We start from the raw sequence: 27,893 nt of genomic DNA, 5'->3' as shown, positions 1-27,893 counted from the left end.
CACAGGTATTGACGAAATGTTTCGGCAGCTGGCACTTCACATTGTTGAATCAGAAGAGAAGGCTGCAGCCAGCAGACAAAACCAAGTGGATTTTAACAGCATTCCCACTGACCCTTCACTATATGGATCATTGGACACCTTTACATTGTCGAAAACACTCCGAATAGACCGGCTTTCAACCACTCAAGAGGATATCAAGTCATCGTCATCCGGTTGCTCCTGCTGAAAGGCAATTCACTGGAGGTGTATGTCTCCGTGGCACAAAGAGCACGCCTCCAGTTGCACTCCTACGGTGGAGTTACTTGGGCATCATATTTTCGATGTCATCCTTCCAAAATCTAACCTCCTCTCTGCATGAATTCTTGTGAATTCACTAAGTTGTGGTGGCAGTTACTTCCATAGTATGCTGAAGGACCATTTGTATTTTTTTTATCCTATTTGACATTTAATGTCATTTGAAAAAAACGCCAAATGTCGCTATAGTCGCTACATCCCCAACTGCATTATCTGCATTACTGTTGAGTTTTGTCCGCTTACTGTAATGCCAGCCATCATTTACAGTAACTTACATGGCTGGAAAGAATTACTTGGGGACCATGCTTTAGTAAAAACTAGCTGCCTCCCTTTTTTTTCTGTCATTGTTCATTATTAGAAGACATTTTCCGATGGCTAAAAAAAGCCAAAATTGAGGTCTTTCAGGAAATACTGGCAGGCAATTGTGACAGAGGGAGAGTGTTTCCTGTTGATTCAACTATGCAAATGCAGGTGAAGATGCTACATCAGCATACTTCAAATGTCAGAACGACGTACCACAGTGACAACTTTTGCCACAGTGCCTTATTTATGCGTGATACAACTAGAAATGTCTTTGTGTCATATGTAGTCATTGTATGGTCACATAGTTAGCTCAAGCACTTTCATACCTCTGTAAATTTCTTGTGATGCGTTTTTCTTTCTTTATGCTTGGTGCTTTCATTGTTTACCGTTTTTGAGTGTATAACTTCATTCCACCTCACAGTAAATCTGTATAGCATGTCATGCACAGCTCAAGTGACCTTTGAGATAAATGCATTCATTGTTTGGGTTATGTACATTTCTTCACCTTCAGTGAATTGTAATGCCTCGTGGAATATTCTGCACTCTTGTTTCTATCTTTCAAAGCATAATAGGCATAATTGCTCAAGCTTAATAAAAACATGAAATACAAAGTACCAAATTCTGCAGTTGGCAGGGCTAAACCATGTATGTTATGCCGTAGGGTTTTGAGTTCAAAAAGTATTGAATATGTTTTAAGAGAAAGTCAAAATATTTTTAGATACTCTGCCATGCAAGGTTGGCAGTAGGTAAAGGAATGCTGTCATACCCAGCGTTTTTAGGTCTCTTTCAGTTTGAAAGCTCCGGCGCGCGGAGTGTCGCCTTTCTCTTTCCTGCCGCGCGGTGGCGCTCGCCACAGTGTTTGCCCGACCGGCCCGGTCCATCCCTATCGTCGCCGCCGCTGCAGCCACCTTGTCAAAGTAGCAAGCAGTGGTTTTTTTCACGTCTACGTGTTTACGCTGTGTGGTACAGTCGTGAATTTCACACAAATATTCCGACTGCTTAGTCTGTACACACCTATAAAGACCGGCCTTCGTAGAAGTGTGGAGGGTGCACCGAGTGCTGTGCTTGTAGGTGTTCAAGACACACTGAAGAAATCGAGAGAAGCACACCGCGTTAAGCAAGCACACCTGCATGACCTGATTGAATCCAGAATTCTTGAGTTAGCCTCTGAACCTAATGACTTGCCCCAGCACAGTGGCAGTGACCACATTTACTCCAAGGGAGTAGATGAAAGCACCTCCTACTATCACGGCGGCCGCATTTCAATGGGGGCGAAATGCGAAAACACCCGTGTGCTTAGATTTAGGTGCACGTTAAAGAACCCCAGGTGGTCAAAATTTCCGGAGTCCTCCACTACGGCGTGCCTCATAATCAGAAAGTGGTTTTGGCACGTAAAACCCCAAATATTATATTATATTATTACCTCCTACTACTTTTCGGGCTATGTGGTGCATAAGCTCAGCAAGAGTACAACATGCCCTTCCTGCATAGAGGTTATCAGCTCTCCAGTGCCAGTTGTTGGCAGTCACTCATACCTCACGGTGTACAGGAGCTTCAAGCAAGGCTGCCTAAAGCACCTTACCAAAAAGATGTTAGAGTTTACAAATATTGTAAACAGAGCAGTTTCAATTTCATTGAAAGAAGGCCCACTTTCCGCGGATATGTTTTGGGAGGTGTTGGACGAGTTGGAATTGAGAAACCTTGCGCGGCTTGGATGTGCAGAGCATATGGCCTCTTTTACATGCCAGGTGTTGAATTTTGTCATAGTTACACGCAAGCACTTCTACACGAGAAATGTGAATCGCCGGCTGGAAAGCAGAGAAAAAGTCACCATTTCAAATAAAAAAGCTCGTCTTCTGTAGGCATTCCTTCCGTGTTTCGCACCAGGTGTGTCTGCATTCAGTGTTTGTTTGTGTGCACTTAAATAAATGCTCAAAGTGAACGTGAAAAACCCTGCTCTCTGTGCTGTGCTCCGTACGTCGGTAACAGAGCGCAGAATTTCGTGACTGTTCTAGAAACAGAACGGAACATGGCTATTTTAAATCGTCTTTTATGGTTCGTGAACTATTCACAAGAACTATTGATAGCGTTACGCCAACAGGCACTAAACTATCCAGGATAAACATCGCAAATACGATGCGATAGATAAAGCGCAAAGCAAGTAAACGATCGCAGTTTTTCGCGATCTTGCTTCAGCCTGCTCTTTATCTCACCCTTACTGCTCAGGCCAAACAGTTATTTAACCATGAGACTGAATTCAGTTTCTACGTGACAAGTAAAGAAAGGCCAACAAATTTGAATTCTGCGCATCCGGCAGAGATGGCTGCCGCTGCCGAGCGCGAGCTCTCCGGGCCGACAGTGACCGCAGCGCCGCATGGTGAGTGAAAACGGAAGGGGGCCGCTTTCTCGTGCGCGGCTCGTTGGGAGCTTGCAAACTGAAAAAGATCTAAAAACGTTGGTCATACCTGAACTGCATATGTAGGGATGTAAGCTGTCAATGTTCTAGCTGACATCTCAAGTGCCATTGGGTTAGGCCAACAAGCTTTTAGCAAGTTGTTTTAATACCGTGGGCATTTTATAATAAAGTTCATGCAGCCACTTTTCATCTGTGGTATTACTGTGACTGCTCACTTTATGTGCCAATATGGATGGATGCCTTCCCTCAATGTGTTGGCGGGCTAGTTGGTGTGAATCCATAATTACTTTGTTTAGCGCAAAACAACAGACGCAAGAAAGACGACGGGACAAGGCGCTTGTCAGCGCCTTGTCCTGTCATCTTTTTTGTGTCAGTTGTTTTGCGCTAAACAAAGTAATTATACCTTCCCTCCCCTGCTCTTTTTTTTTTTCTTCCCCTCCATCCCAGGTTGCACATATTGTACCCAGTTTCATTGAAGTGGAGCTTCCTTTTGTCCACTATGCCGATCCCGGAAGTTAATAATCAAATGTGGTCACTTGGTGGGCTGATCCCGACACAAGTGCATTATAGGTCCTTGTAAGGGTTCCAATGTGGTTTGTAATGCAGGTCAATCCTGGAGGTGAGCAATCACAGACGTCGGTAGAGCGATCCTGATAATACGTACTATCGCATTACAGTCACCCACGTGTAGCTTAAGACCTAGTTCTATATGATCAATTCCTTGCTTCTTTCTTTGGTTTCATCATTGGTGTCTCACCGAGTGGATGTACCAGGGAGTCTCTCACACATAGCTGTGACAAAAAAATAAATCTACCATTGACCAACTTGTGCAGAAGCGCCAGCCAGTTATGTTCACTCGTTTTCATCATGTTGCAGTGGAACACTTCTTTGGCGTCGTTCACGACAATGAGGCACTGAAAGCCACTGAGAGTCTTGGGATTTATGTGTCCACTAAACCGCATTACCATGTACAGTTGTCCAAATGTACTCCAGTTTCAGTCTGGGAAGCAGCCTTTTGATGCAATGGAAATTTGGGATCGCGTCACCTAGCTTGGGAAGTATGCCCATGCTCCTGCTAGGAGTGTTTTCACACACAGTCATTTCACCAGTGCCAAGTTGCAACATCGCATGTGCCCTCCTCGTGTCACTCGTACACTGCCAACAGATTTTCATGAAAATCACAGCTTTAATTGAGGTGCAGAAAGGGGCCACGAAAAACTGTTGTGACATTAGCATCAATGAGTTTAGAGGAAGCACATATGTAGATTGCATATTGGCTCTGGCTTATAGTATGTCACAATTACACTAAAGGACATCCCAATTGAATTCACTTCAAAGGGTGTAGACGAGACTTGCAGAGTGTGGCCGTCCATTCCATTCCTACTTTAATTCAGATAGCGTAAATCCCCGTTAGTTCCACTCCTTTTATCTTCTCGGAATGATGAGAATGGGACTATTCCCACTTCTGGAGTGGCTGAGCTAATCCATTCCGCTCCTCCAATTCGAGTAAATGAAGCGCTTTCTCCATAATTGTTTACTACTTGCACTTGCATGCCTCGTGACAAAAACATATTTTTGAATCCTGAACAGTGTTACAGTTAACGTTGTGTACTATTTTTTTTTGCATTCATAATATTATTTTGTTGCTCTGAAAAGTGAAACAATTACGTTTTGCGGGACAATCTTCATGGTGTCATATTTCCTCGTATAATTTAACAGGCAACATATTTCAGGCATGTGTCTGTGTGCCTTCTGATACCAGACAGTGTGCAAAAAAAATTTGCCATGTTGGACACGATTGAACCAAGTTTGTCGAGCGATAGCATGGTTTTGCTTGCTTTGGCAAAGGACACAGACGCTGCTCAGCGCCGTCAGCAACTACCGCATCTCCAATTGCTCCACAAGACTACACAGAGACGCTGCTCGGCGCGGCAGCAGCAGCGAGCGAATTGACCTTCATGCTGCATCTTGCTTCAACGCGAACTAAGCGTCGAAAGCACAGCACTTGCGAAGCTACGGCACTCGGCGCACTTTGTACACGTCGCAAATTGCTTTCAAGATATGGGTGCCCACACGGCATACGCAGCAGCCGCCAATAGGGGCAGGCCAAGTCCCACTTTGACCTTAGCTGAGCTTGAAGGTCAGATTTAAGGAACCAGGCGTTTTCTGGGTTTGTACCTGGAGTGGTCTATCTATCGCTCTAAATCTTAATTCATGTTTCAAATCAACATAGATGCGCAGGGTGCAACCTTTAGTGGCATCATTTTTGTCCTCCATCATTGTCACAGGCCGCCATTCGAATCTGAACTTGCCAACGTTTAACATTAGAATGTTATGTAGTGAGGCGAGTCTAGCAGTGCTATTGGAGGAATTAGAGGGTAGTAAATGGGATATAATAGGGCTCAGTGAGGTTAGGAGGACAAAAGCAGCATATACAGTGCTAAAAAGCAGCACGTACTGTCCTACCGGGGCTTAACGGAGAGACGAGAACTAGGAGTCGGATTCCTGAATAATAAGGATATAGGTGGTAACATACAGGAATTCTATAGCATTAACAAGAGGGTGGCAGGTCTTGTTGTGAAACTTGATAAGAGGTACAAATTGAAGGTAGTACAGGTCTACGTCCCTACATCCAGTCATGATGACCAGGAAGTCAAAAGCTTTTATGAAGACGTGGAATCGGCGATGGGTAAAGTCAAAACAAAATACACTATACTGATGGGTGACTTCAATGCCAAGGTAGGCAAGAAGCAAGCTGGAGACAAGTCAGTGGGGGAATATGGCATAGGCTCTAGGAATAGCAGGGGAGAGTTATTAGTAGAATTTGCAGAACAGAATAATATGCGGATAATGAATACCTTCTTCCGCAAGCGGGTTAGACGAAAGTGGATGTGGAGGAGCCCAAATGGCGAGACTAGAAATGAAATAGACTTCATACTCTGCGCAAACCCTGGCATCATACAAGGTGTAGACGTGCTCGGCAAGGTGCGCTGCAGTGACCATAGGATGGTAAGAACTCAAATTAGCCGAGACTTGAGGAGGGAACCGAAGAAACTGGTACATAAGAAGCCAATCAATGAGTTAGCGGTAAGAGGGAAACTAGAAGAATTCCGGATCAAGCTACATAACAGGTATTTGGCTTTAACTCGAGAAGAGGACCTTAGTGTTGAAGCAATGAACGACAATCTTATGGGCATCATTAAGGAGTGTGCAATAGAAGTCGGTGGTAACTCCGTTAGACTGGATACCAGTAAGCTATCGCAGGAGACGAAAGATCTGATCAAGAAACACATGTATAAAAGCCTCTAACCCTACAGCTAGAATAGAATTGGCAGAACTTTCTAAGTTAATCAACAAGCGTAAGACAGCTGACATAAGGAACTATAATATGGATAGAATTGAACATGCTCTCAGGAATGCAGGAAGCCTAAAAGCAGTGAAGAAACTAGGAATAGGCAAGAATCAGATGTATGCGGTAAGAGACAAAGCCGGCAATATCGTTACTAATATGGATGAGATAGTTCAAGTGGCTAAGGAGTTCTATAGAGATTTATACAGTACCAGTAGAACCCACGACGATAATGGAAGAGAAAATAGTCTAGAGTAATTCGAAATCCCAAAGGTAACGCCGGAAGAAGTAAAAGCCTTGGGAGCTATGCAAAGGGGGAAGGCAGCTGGGAAGGATCAGGTAACAGCAGATTTGTTGAAGGATGGTGGGAACATTATTCTAGAAAGACTGGCCACCCTATATACACAATGCCTCATGACCTCGAGCGTGCCGGAATCTTGGAAGAACGCTAACATAATCCTAATCCATAAGAAAGGGGATGCCAAAGACTTGAAAAATTATAGACCGATCAGCTTACTGTCCGTTGCCTACAAAGTATTTACAGGAAACCAAAGGACCAGGCAGGATTCCGTAAAGGCTACTCAACAATGCACCATATTCACACTATCAATCGGGTGATAGAGAAATGTGCGGAATAAAACCAACCATTATATATAGCTTTCATTGATTACGAAAAAGCGTTTGATTCAGTCGAAACCTCAGCAGTCATGGAGGCATTACAGAATCGGGGTGTAGATGAGCCATATGAAAAAATACTGAAATATATCTATGGCGGCTCCACAGCCACCGTAGTCCTCCATAAAGAAAGCAACAAAATCCCAATAAAGAAAGGCGTCAGACAGGGATATACGATCTCTCCGATGCTATTCACAGCGTGTTTACAGGAGGTATTCAGAGACCTGGAGTGGCAAGAATTGGGGATCAAAGTTGATGGAGAATACCTTGGCAACTTGCGATTCGCTGATGACATTGCCTTGCTTAGTAACTCAGGAGACCAATTGCAATGCATGCTCACTGACCTGGGGAGGCAAAGCAGAAGGGTGGGTCTGAAAATTAATGTGCAGAAAACTAAAGTAATGTTTAACAGTCTCGGAAGTGAAGAGCAGTTTACGATAGGTAACGAGGCACTGGAAGTGGTAAAGGAATACATCTACTTAGGGCAGGCAGGGACCACGGATCCAGATCATGAGATTGAAATAACCAGAAGAATGAGAATGGGCTGGGGTGTGTTTGGCAGGCATTCTCAAACCATGAACAGCAGGTTGCCACTATCCCTCAAGAGAAAAGTATAACAGCTGTGTCTTACCAGTACTCACGTATGGGGCAGAAATTTGGAGGTTTATGAAAAGGGTTCTGCTTAAATTGAGGACGACGCAACGAGCTATGGAAAGAAGAATGATGGGTGTAACGTTAAGGGATAAGAAAAGAGCAGATTGGGTGAGGGAACAAACGCGGGTTAATGACATCTTAGTTGAAATCAAGAAAATTATATGGGCATGGGCAGGACATGTAATGAGGAGGGAAGATAACCAATGGTCATTAAGGTTTACGGACTGGATTCCAAGGGAAGGAAGCGTAGCAGGGGGCGGCAGAAAGTTAGGTGGGCAGATGAGATTAAGAAGTTTGCAGGGACAACATGGCCACAATTAGTACATGACCGGGGTAGTTGGAGAACTATGGGACAGGCCTTTGCCCTACAGTGGGCGTAACCAGGCTGATGATGATGATTGTGTTGTAAACCAAGCATGCTGTTGCTAAACTGAATTATTCTTGGCACCTAAAAGTTGCTCTCTTTCAATGCAATTAAACCTTGTAGTGCAGAAAAGTTTCCTTGTCATCAAAATAAGTGTAGGAAACTGGTTTTAGGTAGATAATGAGAAAGTTGGTATTTAGTAAAAATTTTGAAATGTAAGAACATTGTGGGGGTGCTTGAGCTTGGTGGTGAGGCATTTTGAAAAATGACTTTTGTTTAGCACAAGTACACAGGCAAGGACAAGCAAGACAGAGAGCTCTGTCTTGTTTATTCCTTTTTCTACATGTACTTGCACTAGACAGACCTTTTTAATAATGTAAGAAATTGGCGAAGTCTAGTTTAGTATAATTAGCAAATATGCCGGTTTGGTAGCCTCGTTTAAAGTAAACATTTAGCGCTACAGTACTAGTTCCCATTCTAGTTCAACTCCATTCCCGATTCTCGGGCTGTCATTCCAGTCCCATTATATCTGCCCGACGGGTGCCATCATTGCATTCCATTTCGTGGGTTTGAAAATGTGGAATGATTCCGGAATCATTCCAACTTCGGAGTTACAACACTACAGGTTTTCCCGCTCAATTTAATCCAAGCGCCGGTCAATTTAATCCAAGCGCCAGTCAATTTAATCCAAGCGCCAGTCAATTTAATCCTAATGCCAGTGAATTTAATCCAGGCATAATGGAATTCAAGAATCTTTGAATTTCAATACTGAAAATTTCTGAACATATTATGAGTTAATACCTTGAAAATGAAAGAGCAAGGTGAGAGACGAGTAGCTATCCTGCGACGTGACTAACAACAACTTTTGGAAGTTTTTCTACTTCGTAATGAGAGCGACACAGCAGATGAGAATTCTTGAAATAGATTGAGAGGAAACGTCAGCATGAGTATGTTGACTTAATGATACACATGCGATTTGGTCATGGCTATCACACGAAACAATAACGAGCGATTCAATGATAATCACTAGGCCCTCGCCTAGAGGCTTCTGTCGCTAGCGAATACAATTCACTATTCTACTGCGATATACGCAGCCTCTAATCGAACACCCCTTGTCATCCATACCACTAAAACACTCATGAATAACATTTGCATAATACACTTAACTGATATGGTCGAGTCACTAGTGAGCACAAGTGAAATATAATGTGCAGTTCAGGCTTCTCGGTGTTTTGCACAACATAACTTCATATATATCCAATGAAATGCAATGAAACAAGTGACTCACTATGCCTACTATAAACTCGTATGCTTAAGTCACTAGTGAATATTATTCACCTATTTTACTATGACTGAGGCAGCTTTCACTCGTGAGTGCCGTCAGTAGTGTCAATCAAGCTGTAGCAAGATGAGCAGTTTTACTTTAAATTACCACTGTTAACTGATACCGCCGAGTTTTCAGTGATCACTAAAAAGGTTTTATTTGATATGCATGACGGTATGCTACATAGAAGTACAAGAACACCAAACAGAGCTTATCTCTATTTATCATTAATGGCTCTGTGATGTCAATTAGCAATGTTGACTGATTAAAACTCATTTATTGACACTTTCACTTATACCATTGACGCCGTGCATGAATGATCGCTGTGACCATCACATTACACAAAGTTATTCTTCATCACTAGTGAATCAGTCTTAGTATCTCCTATAGTTAATAAATAATAGTTATTGAATTGCCGTCTCAATGACTTTTCATTTTATATCTATGACGCTATTCTGCTTGAAAATTGGAGAACATCGCAGTGAGCGCTACACAAGTGATCACCAAAAACTCAGCGATATCAGTTAACAGTGGTAACACAAAAGTGCTCATCTTGCTACAGCTTGATTGATACTACTGACGGCACTCACGAGTGAAAGCTGCCTCAATGATATTAAAATAGGTTAATAATATTCCCCAGTGACTTAAGCATACGAGTTTATAGTAGGCATAGTGAGTCACTCGTTTCATCGCATTTTATTCTATATATATGAAGTTATGTTGTGCAAAACACTGAGAAGCCTGAACTGTGCATTATATTTCACTTGTGCTCACTAGTGACTCAACCATATCAGTTGGGTGTATTATTCAAATAAATGTTATTCATGAGTGTTTTAGTGGTATGGATGACAAGGGGTGTTCGATTAGAGGCTGCGTATATCGCAGTAGAATAGTGAATCGTATTCGCTAGCGACAGAAGCCTCTAGGCGAGGGCCTAGTGATTATCATTGAATCGCTCATTATTGTTTCGTGTGATAGCCATGACCAAATCACATGTGTATCATTAACTCAACATACTCATGCTGACGTTTCCTCTGAATCTGTTTCAAGAATTATCATCTGCCTTGTTGCTCTCATAACGAAGTAGAAAATAAAAACTTCCAAACGTTGTCGTTAGTCACGTGGCAGGATAGCTACTGGTCTCTCATTACGCTCTTCCATTTTCAAGGTATTACCCATCATATGTTCACAAATGTTCAGAAGTCTTGAAATTCAAATATTCTTGAATTCCGTTATGCCTGGATTAAATTCACTGGCGTTTGGATTATTTCGGCTGGTGTGTGGATTACATTCAGCTGTGCTTGGATTAAATGAAGTGGCGCTCGGATTAAAATCGCTGGTGCTTGGGTTAAATTGACTGGCGCTCGGAATAAAATCGCTGGTGCTTGGATTAAATTGACTGGCGCTCGCATTAAATTGACTGGCGCTTGGATTAAATTGAGCGGGAAAACCTGTGGTATAAACGCGTCAGCGCCAATTAAGCGTTACGTTTCGTACTTCTCAGTACATACAACCTAAGGTGATACCCGTACTTGCGATTCTACTAGCGATTCTACCTGAGAGCGTGAGGAAAGCCGTCGACAAGCTTCGCGTGCACCGATTCTTAGTGTGTGGAATATGCATGATCTTTTACATTGTGTCAGGGTTTGATCCAGTTCAATCGGTGACACGCGAGAAGCCGTATCCCGGACATCGTAAGCGCTCGCAGCGACATTTCTGACGTACGCGGGCAGAGTAGGCGGTCCCGGAGACTTTTCGAGAACTTTTGTTTTCGGCGTGCCGGTTGACTCAAAGAACACGTTGACTCGCCGGTAGAGTCGGCGTGGAACGATGGCTAGCGAGGTTCAGAAAGCGCAGCTAGCTACAGAAACGAGCGATACCATCTTTGGCAAAATTATAAGAGGTGAAATACCCACTGACTTTATCTACGAAGATGACCAGGTGAGTAAACTTGTAAAACTTCCTGGCTTGCTACCTCGGGTCCACTCTGGTCTCGATGGTGGAGTCAAGTAACGAAGGGCCAGCAAGAGATATTACGTTCCGCTCTTCACTGGCAAAGAAATGTGCACGCTTGCAAATTTATTGAAAAATTCGACAACGCAACCGTTCTGCGTGAATTGCAATTAACCCTTGCTCTTTCGGCGTCTTGAAGCCTAGGCCTAACGCCTAACTCGCTGTTTGTAAACAAAATTTGATTACACCAGTTCATATTCGCTGTGATCGCGTGATGGATTTGATACTAATCCCATTCCCGATTCGTCAGGTGGTCTAAATGAGGGGGGGAGAGCCTGTCTGGAGCCGCAAACTGCTCGCGCGTGGGCATCAGTTAATGCCGTTCATGTTTAGCTTTGCCTGCAGTATCGCTGATATTTTTATTTTCGGCACCTATTGCGCTGCGCAACAATTTTCACTAAGCTGACAAACAGAGCAAGGCTTTTGCATTTAACATTTGTCACTGTCGTTGACAGCAAGCGCTCTTTTGGTTGGCCGTAACCGAGGTACGCCTTTACTGTGGTTAGCGTGCCCGACTAGGCCGCCGGTTTCTGAAACGCCCTGTAAACGCGCATCACATAGCCGTGTTTTCTGCTGACGTTTATGGTTTTCTTCCCTTTGAACTTTCAGTGCGTAGCTTTCCATGACATCAACCCCCAGGCACCTGTGCATTTCTTGGTGATCCCAAAGAAGGCAATTTCGCAGCTTTCCAAGGCTACTGAAGAAGACAAGGATGTAAGTGAAACCGCAACCTTGCTCAAGGAAATTTGCATATTTACAACAAAGCACCGCTGTGTGCAAAATGAGCAAGACCCACTTGCATTCTGCAGTCTTGAACTCTACTTTTGCCTCAACCAGCGGAGCTGTTGTGCCGTGTTCGTTGTTCAGGTACAGGACTGCACTGTAAACTGCAAAAAGCGACAATTGACGTGATGCCTAGTCTTTTAAAAAAGCCAGTTGGGGGGCATGCGCAGCTTTTGCGCACACGCCCTGTTTTTATTTGCTCGTGTCGAACATTGCGTACATGTTGAATTACATTTTGCAGTAGGTCCCTTGACCTTGTCATTGTACACCCTATCTTTTAATTTAGCATGTACATTCATGGCGGCCATACAGCTAGCATGCACACATATATGAAAGATTTTGCTGGCCAGAGGTTGCCATTTATTATTTGTTTGCTGTTTCATACAAATTGGCTACTTGTTTAATTTTGCCCTCAAATTCCCAATGGTACATGCACGCTGTGATTAGAGTTATGCACTCAGTTCTTAAAAATGGTGCATTACGCCTTCACATTTGCAGGATCACTTTTTTTTTCGTATTAAGTGTGTCTTGTTAACAGCCCTGATAAGGTCACACAGAATCACTAAGCATAATTCTTAATGATGTGGTGCTTGTTATTATATATTGGGACTCTCATTGAATTAGCTAAAGGTCTGGAGAAAGTACCAAGGGGAAGGTTAAAGTAAATGTAGTGTAGGCATGTTGTCAGGCACTGCATTTTATTATTGTGTTTGCCTTAATTAAGCTTAGCTGTGGTAACTATGACAGCACGTGGTTGAATTTTTATCTCTTTGTTGTCAATTGTGTATTTTCATGTCCTTTACCTTGTGTTCTACACTTTCTAGATTCTAGGCCATATCTTGTATGTGGCACAGCGAGTGGCCAAGGAGCAAAAACTGGACAAGGGTTTTCGCATTGTGATCAACGACGGTCCTCAGGGTTGCCAGTCTGTTTACCATGTCCACATTCATGTTCTCGGGGGACGCCAGCTCGGCTGGCCTCCGGGCTAACATCTCGTGCCACGCGTAATTTTCAGCCGACCTGTTTCTTCACTTTGTGTGCTTAACTACTTCGGTATACCTTCAGGTGGAAGTCTATGTACCTTCCGGTGGAAGTCTGCATCTGTGTTCACTGCTCTTGTTGTCAAGTTGGAATAATAAACGGATCAAATGTTTCAAGATGTCTGACCACTGTTGAATATATTTTGCATGCTAGCATACAAGTTGACAGCATACATACATAGCATACAAGAAATGGGCATGTGCAGGACATGTCATGAGGGAAGATAACTGATGGTCATTAAGGGTTACGGGCTGGATTCCAAGGGAAGCGTAGCAGGGGGCAGTAGAAAGTTAGGTGGGTGGATGAGATTAAAAAGTTTGCAGGGACAACATGGCCACAATTAGTACATTACCAGGGTAGTTGGAGAAGTATGGGAGAGGCCTTTGCCCTGCAATGGGTGTAACCAGGCTGATGGGAGTGATGATACAAGTTGCACACGGACTTCAGCTTTGGTGCACAACCATGCTAGTATGCGCTTGGCAGTTGTTGGCAACAAGCTTGCATTCATGTTGTCAAGTGCTTGGGCATTGTACAAAACCATAATTCAAAAGGGCAACAGTACACAATAATGGTTTTTAAAAATTCTGGTGTTTTACTTTTTATGATTTGATGGTGAGACGTGCTGCTTGAATGCTGATATTATCAAAATTGGACCAGCACTTGCTGCAAAGGAGTATAATTTTGCAGTAATATCTCTTGGGGTGGGGGGAGGTTCTACAGTACACTTTGAAGGCCATGCGCTCGGCCATTATGTTAGAGTCTGTAATATGATCCTTTAGAAACAGTATACAGAGCACTACTGCTAGTGGCAACATCTAAATGTTGCGTGAAATCCATGTTTCATTTTTAAAATGGATTCTACATATTAAATGTAATAATGATTACAATAATATAAATACCGTAAGAGCGGATACCAAGATGTACACAAGAAGCCCTTCCCAAGATGAAATCTTGCGATGCCCTTTGGGCACACCCCTAAAACATATCTAGATTTATCTTCGGGGCAGTTCGTTATTGTGATTGACTTTTATAGCACTATTTGTCGTGAATTGCGTTTGAAGAACTATAGAAACTTGATATCAACGCACCGAATTCCGTAAAGTAAAGAAACTTGCAAAGGATATATGTCGTACACACTCGAAAGCCCTTTTAAAATTATACTTGTACTGGGCTATATTCCTTGATTTCAAGTACTGCAGTTACCAAAGATTTTTTTTTTTTTTTTCTGAAACGCTATCGCTCACGAGCTATTCTGCTGTCATGGACATGCTTGAAAAACTCGGATGAATCTTTTAAAGTAATTAGCATGAATTTGCCTACTCTAGATAATCGGGTAAATTGCGCTAGATCGCTGCAAATGGTTGTGATGCTGCGCATATCCGCAAAGAATGTTCTTCATTCTCAGCATGTGAGTAGTTTTGATCGCGCACTGCCGCCGACGCTTCGGGATTGATTCGCGCGCTGAACGCACGTTATTACTGACGCGCCTCCCGCGGCTCTCAAGTTTCAACTGTAACTGCAGCTTCAACAAGGACGCCAGCTGCGGATTTCAATTTCCCCTTTGAACACGGCATACTGTACTGAAGCCTGCGTTTCTTGGGGGATATTACGCAAAACTTGACGAGCAGATGGTTCGCTCTGCTTGCTAGCCTGGCCCTGCCAAGCAACGGCCGCAAAAGACGGCAGCAGATGCGCGACGTTTACGTCACATCCGCCAGCCGCCGGATGTTCCCCGTCCCCTCGCGGCGCTCCCCTCTCCCGGAGCAACACATCGATCCCGCGTCAGCCGCTGTCAGTTGGGCCAACATGGCGGTGGACTTCACGGCCATTTTCAAAATTCTCGTCCTGGGCGACAGCAATGTGGGCAAGACGTGTATCGTTCACCGATTCTGCGACGAGCGCTTCTACGACACGTATATATCCACAATCGGTAAGTCTCGCCGGACCGCTGCGTGCGCCAGACGCGCAGTTCCCGATTTTTTTCGGCGCCCCCCTGTAAATTGGGCTTCTCCCGTGAACTTTCGAGTTCAGTGAGAAAGCCCAAAGATCGGGTCGACGACTCGGAACGATTTCCACCTTTCGCAGCGCTATTGAACGTTCTTGTTCACAGTGCGGAGGCTTACTTTCGTCGTAAAGCCTGCTCAGGTAGCTAAGAAATTGCTCAAACAGAACCTGTTGAGTGAGGCTTGTGTTTTGCATACAAAACATCTGTGTTCGCGAAAACGTGCGCACAACGCCTCCAACGTACGCCTGGGACGCGGAAGCGACCGGCATCGCGTGCGGATTAAAGCGCCGTGGATTAGCCGACAGAAAATGAGGCAGGCTCAAGCAGAGAACGCTTGGGTTCCCCGATGCTCGCTGTGTAAAGAATACAACTCGGGCGATGAGTCATCTGGCCCGGCGCGTTCGAAGCGGTGTACGTGCGAACCCCGGTACAGCGGTGCGCTCCGTCCTTTCGGCGAAGTCCGGTGCGCCGTGGGGAATTCCCCTCCCGTTTTGGACCAGATTGGTTTCGATTGTGTCCCCGCTTCTCTACGCAGAAGCATTTAATCGTTTCGCGCTCTGCAGGCGAGCTCAAGTCTGTCCAGCTGTTTTGCGGCGTCGAGGCGCGTCTTCAAGGCCGTCACTATTGTTAACCTAGAAGTTTGTACCCTCCAATAGGAGCGGCGGCAAAACGCCAAAGGTCGGGCGGTCATTTCATTATACTATACTGCGTGGGGAGCAACTGTTATGACTGTTCTGCTGAATGCGCGTTTGCGACAGCGGCCCGGCCATGTCAACGTTCAGCAGCGTTTGGGTGAAGGTGGCTCAGCACGCGAGTTAGACGCATTTACGACTTTCTTTGAAATCAGCCTTTATCTGAAATCCATCTGGCAGCTTTCCTTTTGTTTTCGAGCGTGTAAGACGCCATATGCGATCGCATACGTCACAGTGTTGGAGAATATATGGATGTATACCTCTGCCGGTTCAGTACCATTAAACAGTTTATACTTGTATGTACTACCTCGACACGTCGAGCTGCACACAATAAATGAAACGTGTGCGAAAATGGTGAGCGGTATACGTATAGTTTAGTTTCTTTAGGACCGAATGTTAAAATTCAGACCAAGAACTTATTGTCAGCGGCGATCGACAGACCTATGCGTTCATACGGTGTTAAAGAGGTGTTAGAGATAAATAAAGGCACGCTACGCTGTTCTTAATATCACGCTTTAAAAAAAATATCGCGTCAGCAGCTGTGCTCTGCCTTGTGTTGCGTGCGTGCTAAACACGATCCTTCAACTGCGCGTTTTCTGTAGAGATGGATTGCAACCGTCTGGCATTTTGTAGATATGCGAGCTGGAAGCTTGAACAATTTAAGTACGTCGTCGGAAATCGCCCGCTGAATGCAGTCGTGCTGCGCAGGTAGGCGATGTCGACATCGTTTCAACGCACTAGCTGTGTTGAATTCTATGGCTTATGTCGCAGGCGATGACAAAGCCACACGGGTATGGCTACGGTTCATCAAATCGACTGGTCTCAGTGACCCATTGTAGGCGTGAGAGGATGCACGTGTTCAATGCAATGCACGTGTTCGCATTGATAGTACCTTCTTCCCTCCGTCTCTTTTCTTACTTTTCATTTCTTATTAGTCTCCTTCCCCCCCACGTAGGTTAGCAAAGCGGCGGCGCGTCCGGTCGACCTTCTTAACCTCCCTTCCTCCTTTTCCTCCTCCTCCCGTTTTACGGCTTTGAGTGTGTATCTGCGACTCATGCGAGGCGTCACTATGAGGCAATATTGATTGACTTCTCTGTTCTCTGAGTCTAACATTAGCAAACAACTGCCATCTCAAAAAGAAAAGAAACAAGCCCCGCGTTGCTTAAAGAAAATGAAAATGTGGAGGCTGCCTACCGCGAGCGAACATAATGCAAGAGCGTAACGAAGTTTTATCTGGCATCCCGCAGCTGCAACGTGACCCACATTCGAGCCACCGGGGGGGGGGGGGGGGGGGGGGGGATCAAAATACACACACATCTATAGAAAGAAAAATTTAAAGCAAATGAGTGAGAGCAAGGAAAAGGAAACCCGTACGTACACAAAACCGTAGCGCCTAGCTCTATCTCGCTAGAGCAGCCAAAACATGTTTCTGACATTGGAAGCAAACAATGCGTTCGTCTGCGGGGTCGCATGACGGCGATGTCGCAGCTGTGGAAGTCGGATGTCGTGCAGACGGCTCGCCGGCGTTGTGTTTTGCGGTTTTTTTTTTTTTTTTTTTTTTTGTGGTCAAGCCTTTCTCATCCATCTTTGTTTGCGTCTCCGTGCGTTCCTTTTCTTTTTGTTCTTGAGTGGAACCTGAGGCACGTGGCACGACTTGGCGCCTTGTTCTTTTCAAAGTGAAGTGAAGAACGGAAAGAAAGGGAACAAAAATAATAACGATTACATTTATTTAATCGTTTGCTTGCTTGCGAATAATATCCGAAGCGACACTGTTTTCTGCGGCAGCCTTCCAGAAAACCGATTTTAAAGAGGTAAAAAGGAAAAGCGACAGAAATTGACGAAAACTGCCCAGAAGCTGCCGCTGTCGGGGTTTCAGAAAAGACGACGGGAATTGACAGAACATGAAGGGGGTATCATGCGGCGTTGTACGCGTGCACTTTTTGTTCCTTTTCTGTATTGTTATTATTTTTTATTTAGTTACTCTGCACGCATCCGCCAGCTGCCTTGAATTCGTCTTGGAGCCCACGCGCGCGTGATATCGTCGCTGACACTGACGCTCCGTCCGTGCTTACCCCCATGGCTTTCTCATTTTGCATCGCCCTGTCAGAAGCACTTCGCATTTATGGTAAAGCGCTTTGCATATATACGAACTGCGATATGAACCAACGAGAATAAAAAAAAAAAACGTTTTCGTTCGTGTTATACGTTGCTTGCTGTTCAATATAAAAGAGAGATTTGCTCGGAACGCAGGCACGTGGGACGCGACAAGCAGTCATCGATTGGTATTTCGCAGTACGCGCAAAGTTCGCGATATGGTAATGATCGGTTTACCGCGCAATCCCCGTTAAACAGACGCCTTTAAGCTTAGAAGAAGAAAACATGATATACCGATGTGCAGTCACCGTCAGACTTACACCGAATAATAAATACGCATATTTTACTGAAAACGAGGGTTATCAGAAACAAACATCGAATATTTTGAGATAAAAGAATATATTGATTAAGCTAGCACATTCAAGACACTATAGAAATCTGAAATAGCGTCCGCTGGAGAAGCAAAAATGCGCTTAATCGAGACATGTTCGGGTTAAGTGTGTATGACGGGTGCTGTACTCTTAAGCCCGAAGTTGTGCTTGATGTTTCGTGTTCGGTCATATGGGCTGCACGACCTGTTGACTGGCGTGTTACTGTATCGAAAGTGCTGTAATATTATACGGACGCCATACGGCGCACTTTTGATCGCGATCAAGCTCGATCCGCATCGAATTTTTTGGTCGCGATTGGTTCCTTTGCGCAAGCTGCGCGAGGGAGCCAATCATGGTCGATAATTTCGATCCGGATCAGGCTTGACCGCTATCAAAAGTGTCCCGTGTGACACCAGTATTACTTTCCTTGACCTTATCTTTGCGTGTCTGTCAGCACTATAACTCTATACGTACACCCGCGAGCAAAAGTATACGGACCAGGGATCGCGCTATAAAACTCATTTGGTCCTTTGTGAATGCAACTTGAAAGTAAAGATTGCAGTCCAAACTTGGCATTACGAATTTTCTACTGCACTCGTCAGTTTCCGTTTATGCGTGTTAATTACGAAGAAATTCTGTTTTTTCGGCGATCCTGTGGTCCGTATACTTTTGCTCACGAGTGTACAATTACACCATTTACCAAATATTTACACCGTTGGGTGCTGTTGACTCATTCTAGTATTTGATGTTATTAGTATATTACGCACGATGAAAAGAAAGAAGAAAGAAAAAGTGCGCGTGTGGTTTTAACAGAACGTTGACTCTGGGGACAATTGGTAATTCACATTTAAACCTACAGAAGCGCGCACATTGACGATGCCGAACCGAACGAGACATGTACAACAAACACCGCTGCCAGGTGTTTATACTGACACGCCTGTTTGTCTTTTGCTGGAGACCCCGTTTATCACCTGCTAACCATTTTAATGTTGTCGCTCGGCGCAAATGTAGAGCGCGCGCCTGCTTGTATATCGGAACGTTCCCCAATGTTGTCGCCGATTCTATCTGCATTCTGCACGTGCTGTCGCCGAACCTCGTGTAACCAGATTACATGCCGGACGCGAGTAGTGCTGTAAATTCTGGAAGGCACACGAGCACCAGCGATTACGCTGGAACCTCGGACGAGTCGCGCATAAACAGCCGACGTGCTTGACCCGCAGGCCAGACTTCGACAGTCGACACACTTGCTCGTAAATATATCGTTCTGCCCGAGTGTAACTTGTATTTGTGGGCACAGGTTCGCACAATGAAGAGTCAGTTTTCGGATTCGCCCTTGTGCCATGCTCAGTCGAATCTCTTCGCCATCAAGGCAGCGTGACAGCTGGTGGATGTGCTGGGTATTGAACCCAGTACCTGTCACACGTTCCGTCGATGCCAGTACCACGTCACGAGAGCGGATCAACACAACAGAAACGCTCTTGGCAAACTCTTGTGCTGAGAAAAAAAAAAAAAAAACTTCCCTGCTCTGTTGTCCGATAAATTGCCTTGGTTTGCCCAACCGATTAAATGAGATGGCCTCAGCATGGGCGCGTTTTTCGCAGCACACTTTTTTCCTCTTTTGCTCTTTCTTTCCTTGTTTAATATTCTCGCTCCTGGATCGCATATATCGTAATGTCCCTGCGAGTTAAGCTATAACGCTGTTTGTTTAGTATGGGCGGAAATCGCTCTTCCGTCCTTGTTTGCGCAATACGTATATATTATTAAGCGCATTTCCTTTTTCTCTCCCAGCCCTCTAGATCGCAAGCCACTTTGCTTAGAGGTCAGCAAACAGACTTCTACGCTGAATACCCTAAGCCTTTTAGACACGTCTTGCTCCTTATGCCGCCTCCTTTCTTGGTTTCCCCCATCGCCTCCCTTCTCTGAATTTCGCACATCGATTGCCGCTAATCTTTCTCTTTTCCCATCTCCAGTTTCTTTTCTTTCGTGTAGGGTAGCAAACCGGACTTTCGTCTCGTTAACCTCCCTGCCTCTGCTCTGTTCCCCTCTCTTTTTCTCTCTATCTCGACAGAAAATATGCGTTTCTTGAGATCCGCCATGCAGCCTATATTACCTCTTGTGACTGACTGAACGATGAACGCTTTAGTGTGTGTGTGTGTGTGTGTGTGTGTGTGTGTGTGTGTGTGTGTGTGTGTGTGTGTGTGTGTGTGTGTGTGTGTGTGTGTGTGTGTGTGTGTTTGTTTGTGTGTACTGTGAACCTTTTTAAATGCGTTGGCATTTCTATGCCTACCCAACAAGGAAATGCGTCCCTCTGTCACGTAAGGCGATCGCTTTCAAGATAGGACCCGCAGCAGCGAGCGAACTGACCTTCGTGCCTCCTCTCGTTTCAACGCGAACAAAGCGGCGAAAACACAGCGCACACGAAGCTATCAGCACTCAGTACACTCTGTGTCCATTGCAGATTGCTTTCAAGATAGGACCCGTGCGGCCCGCCATACGCAGCGCCGCCGCCGGAGTATGATTGATAATTGTTTGACGCGGATGGATAAGCCGATAAAGAGTGATAGTGGCTTGTAGTGATCGGAACGTCAACAGTGCGCCGCCACCTGCAGTAGTTTTCTTGCGTCACCAATTCACCTTACGTCGGCGTCCGTAGCAGTTCGTGTTGCCACAGCGCTGAGTTTATACTGGTCTGATCAAGTTTCATAACATTGATAATGACACCGGGCTGCATGAAGGTGAGCAAGTGGCACAGTGCTCACACATAGACAACTCCCAGATGAGTTTCTGCGTTATTTTTTTTTTGTCTGCTAATCTTTCGGTCTGCTTTCAGCCTCCCCGAGTCCAGGGTAGTCAACTGGGCTCAGCCCTACTCGTTGCTCACTATGATAGCGATCGGCTGGGTAAAGAAGAGATCGATGCGGCAAATGCTAAATGTCATCATAATCATCATCATCATCATCATCATCATCATCATCCTGGTTACGCCCACTGCAGGGCAAAGGCCTCTCCCATACTTCTTCAACTACCTCGATCATGTACTAATGTGGCCATGTTGTCCCTGCAAACTTCTTAATCTGATCCGCCCACCTAACTTTTTGCCGCCCCCTGCTACGTTTCCCTTCCTTTGGAATCCAGTCCGTAACCCTTAATGACCATTGGTTATCTTCCCTCGTCCTAAATGCTAAATGTAATTAACGCTTAAGAAAAGTTTTGTGAATACGGGCTTTTGTTCAGGCTTCGTGTATTTAATGGTCCTCTCTCTCTCTCTCTCTCGCGCGCGCGCGAAGTTAGGGAACTAAGATTCATGTTTTCACAAAAAAAGGATAATACGGTAGAACTGTTCGTAAGAGCAGTAGTCAGCTAACTGTGATATGGGACATATTATTAGTGAAAGCAGTTGGTCAATCGCAAACAGCTCTTGCGAACGAAAAAGCTCTGTGAAATGGGGCCAAGGCCCGTATTCACAAAAAAAACTTCTATGCTGCAATTGTTCGTAAGACAAATTTTCAGCCCAACCTGGTGATGGACATATTATTAGCGAAATGGCACTTACGAAGGAAGCGCTTTGTGAATTCTGTCTCAGGCTATTATACGCTAAAGTAGTTCTTAAGCGCTAGTGCCAGCCAGTCGTGATGTTCGACTTAACCCTTCGGTCACGGTGTACCCATTTGTGCACGCGATTTGTTTTTGCCAGTTCTGTTCGTAGTGGGCAAGAAGAAAAAAAAACGCAGAAAGAAACACTGACTTCGAGCTGCAAGTTAATTAAACTGTCTTTTTGCCAAATATGGGGCGACAGTTGATTTAAGACTGCATAGCTATATTAGCACACGACCGCTCTAAAGGAGCAAGCATGACTGACTGGTTGTTCGACGTGCCGTGCTCCGTCGGTATAATAATTGCAGTCAAACGCCTTTAAAAGGAAGTGCACGGGACTTCCGAAATCCTTCCTCATACAGATCATTTCGTTGCAAAGGATGCGTACCGTACCACTCATACTAGTACGGCGGGCTAAGCACAACACAAGGAAACCTTTATTTAACATGAATTCAAGAGAGAGTTAAAGAAATCGCTTTTTCTTTTCCTTTTCTGCACACTTTGACTATGGTCTGAAAGAATGTGCTACTTCAGCAAACCTTATTACACCGATATCCATGACATGCTCCACTCCGAAACGCAGCAGCCATAAGCAAAGTAAGGCTGCAGATCGTCGAACTCTGCTATCGCCTCCCTTGCCGTCGTAATCTTTCTTTTGTTTACAGTATCTTCATCACTGATCACTTCATTGACACAGTTCGCGTCTTTTCCACCTTACAGGTGGCTTTGAAAACGACGTTGGTCATTATAGCTACGCTTACTTTAGTTACGTCATCATAGTTACGTCATCAGGTGGTCATCGAATGCGTCGTATTCGTCTGCCATCGCACCCACTGATGCGCTGAAATCAAGCAGCGTATACGAGTTTAGCGATTCCTGAAGCAGTGCAGCAGGTCTACTGACAATGACACAGAGTTGACATAGTGACTGACACAAACACAAGCGCGGAACCCACTTTCGTGTCGTCTGCGGAGGGAAGTGACGGCTTCGTTACGTTATTATAAAGTTGTAAGTTGGTTATAAAGTACCAAAGCAGCCATCGGGGATGCCTAAATTTCTTCGCTGCGCAGGCGAATTCATTGTAGTGGTATGCGTTTTTAGGGGCATTCACAATACATGTGAAAGATTGGAATTTGACCGGGACTTAATAACTCCTTCGTTATAAAAGTCATTTCGATGCAGAGGCGTTCGTTGTATGGAGGCGTTTGCCTGTATAGTTCTTCCTTCTGCGCAACGCATGCAGCCAATAATTAACTGGTGCATGTGGTTTGAGTTGGTGATTCAAATCGTTCTATGAAAAAAATATAAAAAATAGAAATAAACGCAACACGAATGACTGAGCACTAAATCGAAATTTAGTTAGAATGTAATCACGAGGACTTGCTCTAGGTAATGCAGCAGTGATCATCCTGCCATCTTTACTTTCTTTCGATGGTATCCGCAGCACCTTGGAATAAAACGATGTAACTTTGATTTACAGTGCACAGTAGAGCTTGTGACGAACAAAAAGGATTCGGCCCCATGTTTCTTTAAAGATGTGGTAGGCACTGGAGCAACTATCATGACTATGTGATTTTTTAGCTTCTTCGATAACCGTTGCTTGAGCAGTGAGTACGTTATCGGCGTTTGTGTACTAGAAAGATGGTGACCAGTGGTATAAAAAAAGAAAAAGAAAGAACAAAAACGAGGGGGGGGGACGCGTTTCATTTATTGATTAACGGAAGCGACGAAAGAATTTGTAGGAATGGAGCGGACACGTGGAAATAGCCGCAAAAAAAAAAAAAAATATATATATATATATATATATATATATATATATATATATATATATATATATATATATATATATATATATATATATATAGAGAGAGAGAGAGAGAGAGAGAGAGAGAGAGGCTGTTTTAAAAAACCATAACGTGCTTGCTGATCACTTGCTGCTCGCTTATCGTCAGTGTTTGTTCTTCTGAAGCACAAAAATGAAAATACTGGATGCGGACGCCTTTTCGCTTGCTGAACGGAAGAAATTTCGGCGCACCGCAGGACCAAGCCCTGGCAAGCTTTGAAACCAACGCGCGCCTCTTACTGCAGGGTTCTTTCCGTCAAAGGCCAAGCAACTGGCGTCGCGGTAAAGCAGAGTCTATAGGTCACTGAAAGTGTAGAAACACCCTCCGGCGAGCGCAAGTTCATTCGGGAACAATGCGGGATGCACCGCACGCTTTACAAGAGAATGCTGCTCAAGGGAAGCCAGTTGCATCGCTTTAGAATGCACTCATCTTCCGGGATATAGAAGAGTTCAGCCTTAGGCAGAAAAGCGAGCATTGAAATTTAGAGAGAGGCAAGTAAGGGCGAAAAAAAAAGGAAAATACTATAGTAGGTTGACCAGCCTGAGTCTGGTTCGATGAAATGCTCTGGAGAAGGGAGCAGTGAAAGTTGAGAAGAATGGGAGAAGAAAACATTCGCGGCATGGGGAGGGGGGGGGGGGGGGGTGCACGTGCACACACGTGCACAGGCGGTCATATAAGCTGGTGTCTACCTCAAGAATGCGCATGCAGCAGCGCTTTCGTGGCCTTGTAAAAATCGCAGACGCACGAGGCCACGACTGTCAGCTGTTTCCATAAAAACAGACAGGGCATGTCTCCGATCTTTACATAAGATGGGCAGTCCCACAACGTGTGCTTTAGAGTTTCTTCTGCGCCGCATGGTCTAACGGTTGGCACTGCCCGCCATTCCCATTATAGGAACGCATCAATAGGCGTTCGTAAAAGCAACTCATATTCGCGGGCGACAGAGTGAAGGATCTTCACGGCGAATAACAACGGGCGCACGACTTTTAATTCTTAAATGCGAGCCCATTTCGTGCAGGCACCGATTAGGGAACTACGGTGAACTTATAGAAATCAAAAGGAACCTGAATGCAGATCCATGGGGCAGCCTAACTCTTCGAAAGCCGGAACCAAAGTCTCGTTTTTTTTTCCCGTCGTTCTTGCTACTCGCCACCACGCCCACCATTGCAACTTCCCCCCTCCGTTCCCCTTTCCACTCAATGACGACACTGCGGACAGTTACTGCGCCCACATATCTGTTTACTGGGGGGTCTGGTTCACGTTACATGGTTACAGGCGTCATAATTGATCGGATCCTTCGACAAAGGCCTGTACCGTTGGGAAGCGAAACGCGAGCAATTCGATTTGGTGTCGGTGTCTAGGCGGCGGTGTCGCAATGACACTAATAGAACGAGAGCGACACATTCCTTTCGGGTGCTTTGGTGCTGTCGCAGAGGCTGGCGCTGCTGTTTTCTTTTTTTAACTTTCGTGCGGGACGTAAGTAAAGAATAGAAGAAGAAAAGAAACGTGCATATTGCGCCACAGCGTTCAAGTTCAACACGTGATTTCTTATGTTAATGATGAGCGACCGTTCGCAAACTATTCAGTTTTTTTTTCTTTTTTTTTTACGTGAACAACATATACGTAGCAATTCGATTCGTCAGACTAAGAGCATGTTGAAGGTTTTTGTTAAAAGAGTGCCACGGGGAATAAAGCTGTTATTTTAGCTGAGCCTTCAGGTATTTGCATGTTTGACTATATTATGGGCAGTATCTCTGCGTCACTTACCAGCCATAGATGCCAATAGACGTTCTCAGCTCAATTGAAAGTCAGTGAACAATTCGCGTATCTATCAGTAGTCAGAACAAAAACAGCGACCTACAATAGTATGTTTAAATAAACGAAGTGAATGATATGCACGCATGGCCTTTCGCTTCTTTCTTAATTTTCGACATCGCAGTAATTGGTACGGTGGGCAAAAAATTTTGGTTTAGGTGTATGCGGCACAATCGATCAAATCCTATGGTCTCTTGTCTCAATTCGAAGTAGGATGAAAAAAGAGAGAAACGAGCTGGGGAAGGGGGGAACAGGTACTCTACAGCTGGTATACATAACGCCAGGAGTAAAGCATTACTCGACGAACGAGTATACATACTTTCACCAAAAAATTGGAAGAGGACACTCGGGGAAACACGAAGTAGGGGTGGTAACGGGAATAGCAAATGTGCCGCTTCTTTGCAGAGGGCAAGATTTCCAGGAGCTGCTCGGTTTTCGTGCGGCAAACAGTAAGGGCAGAATCAGCGATAAATACTGTGGGCTCCGTAGATTTATCGATAACATCGACGAGACGCGCTCTGTGTACAGCGTCCGTCAGTTTATTCTCTCTTTCAGATGTTAGCTTCACACGTTTTGTATACAGCAGCCGAAGTGACAGAGACAGGCTCCCGAATGGAAGTCAGCAGCTGTTTCCATTTCGTCTTTTGATTGCTCTAAAGGCTTGCTCAGAATGGCGCGCGACGTTTACCGCTTCAAGCCGTGGCTCGCTGCGTGTCAAGTCTTCTAGCTACGCGGCCTGCGTGGGTAGGGGGCGTGAATAAAATACGAGCTGCGGGGCACTTCGCTATTGAGGAGCCGTGACGCGAGGACGGAGGCACATATGGCGCGGCGCGAAGAGTCACGTGTTGGGAGTGTTCGGCTTGGTTTAGGATTGTCACGTATGGAGAGTCTCTGCGTGCGTAGCGGTTGCGTGGGCAGGTTAAGCCGTCCGTTAACCCGTGAAACAAGGATGTCGAGTGAGTGAGTGAGTGAGTGAGTGAGTGAGTGAGTGAGTGAGTGAGTGAGTGAGTGAGTGAGTGAGTGAGTGAGTGAGTGAGTGAGTGAGTGAGTGAGTGAGTGAGTGAGTGAGTGAGTGAGTGAGTGAGTGAGTGAGTGAGTGAGTGAGTGAACTATTTATGTGCGAGAATTTCACAGTGAATGAGTGAGCGCTGGTGTGAGTGAACGAGCGAGTGAGCAGCGAGCGAGCGCGTTATAGAGCGAGAGCTAGTCATTGAGAAAGTAAGCCTTGTGAATGAGTGAGCATGTTGATCGGGCACAGACGTGGCTGGCCCTGCAGGATGACGAACAATTGCTGATTGGTTCGTTTAGTTTGCTAGAGAACCATGACACTGGAGAAGAACTGTCGTGTGCAAAGTTTAATGGGTGCGTACTGGATGTCTTTCTTTGGTCGTATATTATAGGAAGTGAGGCTCGCTGTATAGCTGACTTTCGTCCCGCATTATTTCATCAAGTGAAACCGTTAGTTTAACAATTCCGTCCTCTATGCAGTGCGTGGTCATATTTGTAAGACGTACATGGACAGCCGAATTCGGCCCAGGTCTTCATCCACGAGGCGCTCCTGCATACATTTCACAAAACAAAATTCGTCCTGTATTATCAACCTATACTGGACGTATATCTTACAGGCACACTGTATGAAATCTCAGCTCACAATGACGTCACAGGGCATCATTGTTTACACGGGCAACGATACATTTGAAGGCAGAGCGCGTCCGTCACGAATCTGTCGTTTCCCGGAGCCAGGGAACGGCCAGAGCTACCGGCCTCGACGTATGCAGATCAATCTTTCGGAAAATGTTGGGGAAATTTCGTCCGGCCTAGTTTGTTTACTCTCGAGATTGACACACCAAGGCCAACGCGTCGCACGTAACTGCGTAAAGACGAAGGAAGAAAGAAGAAAACATGCAAGGCGAAGTATAACGCAGCAGCGATGGGCGGAGTTGGGGGAGGTCGCGGGAGTCTTTTAAGCATTGTCCTCGAATGTTGTTTGCCCGCCCTCAGTCGCTTCAAATTTTGTCCACCGAAAGCATAATGTTGCAACCCAAAGACGCATCCACCGTCCTTGAGTCGCCTTGCATCGCGGGTCGTCTCAACCTTTCTTTCAATTCGTACCGTGGCGATGGCAACTTTGTCATATTAGTTCCTGCGTGCCACCATTCGCATTTGGTACTCGACTGAAAAAAAAAACGTGTTTGTCTCGACATGGAAAAAAAGAAAAGGGACAATATGAATAAATGCACGCTCTTCAGTGGATAACACTAT

The 27,893-nt window shown here is 45.0% G+C and overlaps 3 protein-coding genes across 5 annotated transcripts in view; all 3 read left to right on the top strand.

The window, feature by feature from the left end:
* The window catches only part of LOC142582998 (uncharacterized), a 46,785-nt gene extending 43,585 nt beyond the window's left edge, over positions 1 to 3,200 (top strand). Inside the window, exon 6 of one of the 2 annotated variants that reach the window (XM_075693211.1) lies at positions 6 to 3,200. In XM_075693211.1, the coding sequence (XP_075549326.1) occupies positions 6 to 226 (221 nt within the window). In that variant the 3' untranslated portion in view covers positions 227 to 3,200. The remainder of the gene's footprint in view (positions 1 to 5) is intronic. The other variant, XM_075693212.1, reaches the window with a different exon arrangement.
* A 7,930-nt stretch (positions 3,201 to 11,130) lies between these two features.
* On the top strand, positions 11,131 to 13,334 carry HINT1 (histidine triad nucleotide binding protein 1). Its single transcript, XM_075693210.1, has 3 exons — positions 11,131 to 11,320; positions 12,002 to 12,106; positions 13,000 to 13,334. The coding sequence occupies exons 1-3, from the start codon at positions 11,210 to 11,212 to the stop codon at positions 13,162 to 13,164; spliced, it is 381 nt and encodes a 126-aa protein (XP_075549325.1). The 5' UTR covers positions 11,131 to 11,209; the 3' UTR covers positions 13,165 to 13,334.
* A 1,625-nt stretch (positions 13,335 to 14,959) lies between these two features.
* Positions 14,960 to 27,893, top strand: part of LOC142582994 (ras-related protein Rab-8A-like) — a 153,721-nt gene continuing 140,787 nt past the window's right edge. Inside the window, exon 1 of one of the 2 annotated variants that reach the window (XM_075693207.1) lies at positions 14,960 to 15,146. In XM_075693207.1, coding sequence (XP_075549322.1) covers positions 15,023 to 15,146 — 124 coding nt within the window. In that variant the 5' untranslated portion in view covers positions 14,960 to 15,022. The remainder of the gene's footprint in view (positions 15,147 to 27,893) is intronic. The other variant, XM_075693206.1, reaches the window with a different exon arrangement.

This window comes from Dermacentor variabilis, chromosome 5 (assembly GCF_050947875.1).
Source record: "Dermacentor variabilis isolate Ectoservices chromosome 5, ASM5094787v1, whole genome shotgun sequence".
Classification (NCBI taxonomy): domain Eukaryota; kingdom Metazoa; phylum Arthropoda; class Arachnida; order Ixodida; family Ixodidae; genus Dermacentor; species Dermacentor variabilis.
This window is presented reverse-complemented; position numbering and strand designations above follow the sequence as displayed.

Excerpts from the sequence above, each read along its gene's own strand:
- HINT1 (XM_075693210.1), top strand. The coding sequence starts at position 11,210 with ATGGCTAGCGAGGTTCAGAAAGCGCAGCTAGCTACAGAAACGAGCGAT. Across the intron at positions 11,321-12,001 it reads TTATCTACGAAGATGACCAG|TGCGTAGCTTTCCATGACAT; the intron begins GTGAGTAAACTT and ends TTGAACTTTCAG. Across the intron at positions 12,107-12,999 it reads CTACTGAAGAAGACAAGGAT|ATTCTAGGCCATATCTTGTA; the intron begins GTAAGTGAAACC and ends TACACTTTCTAG.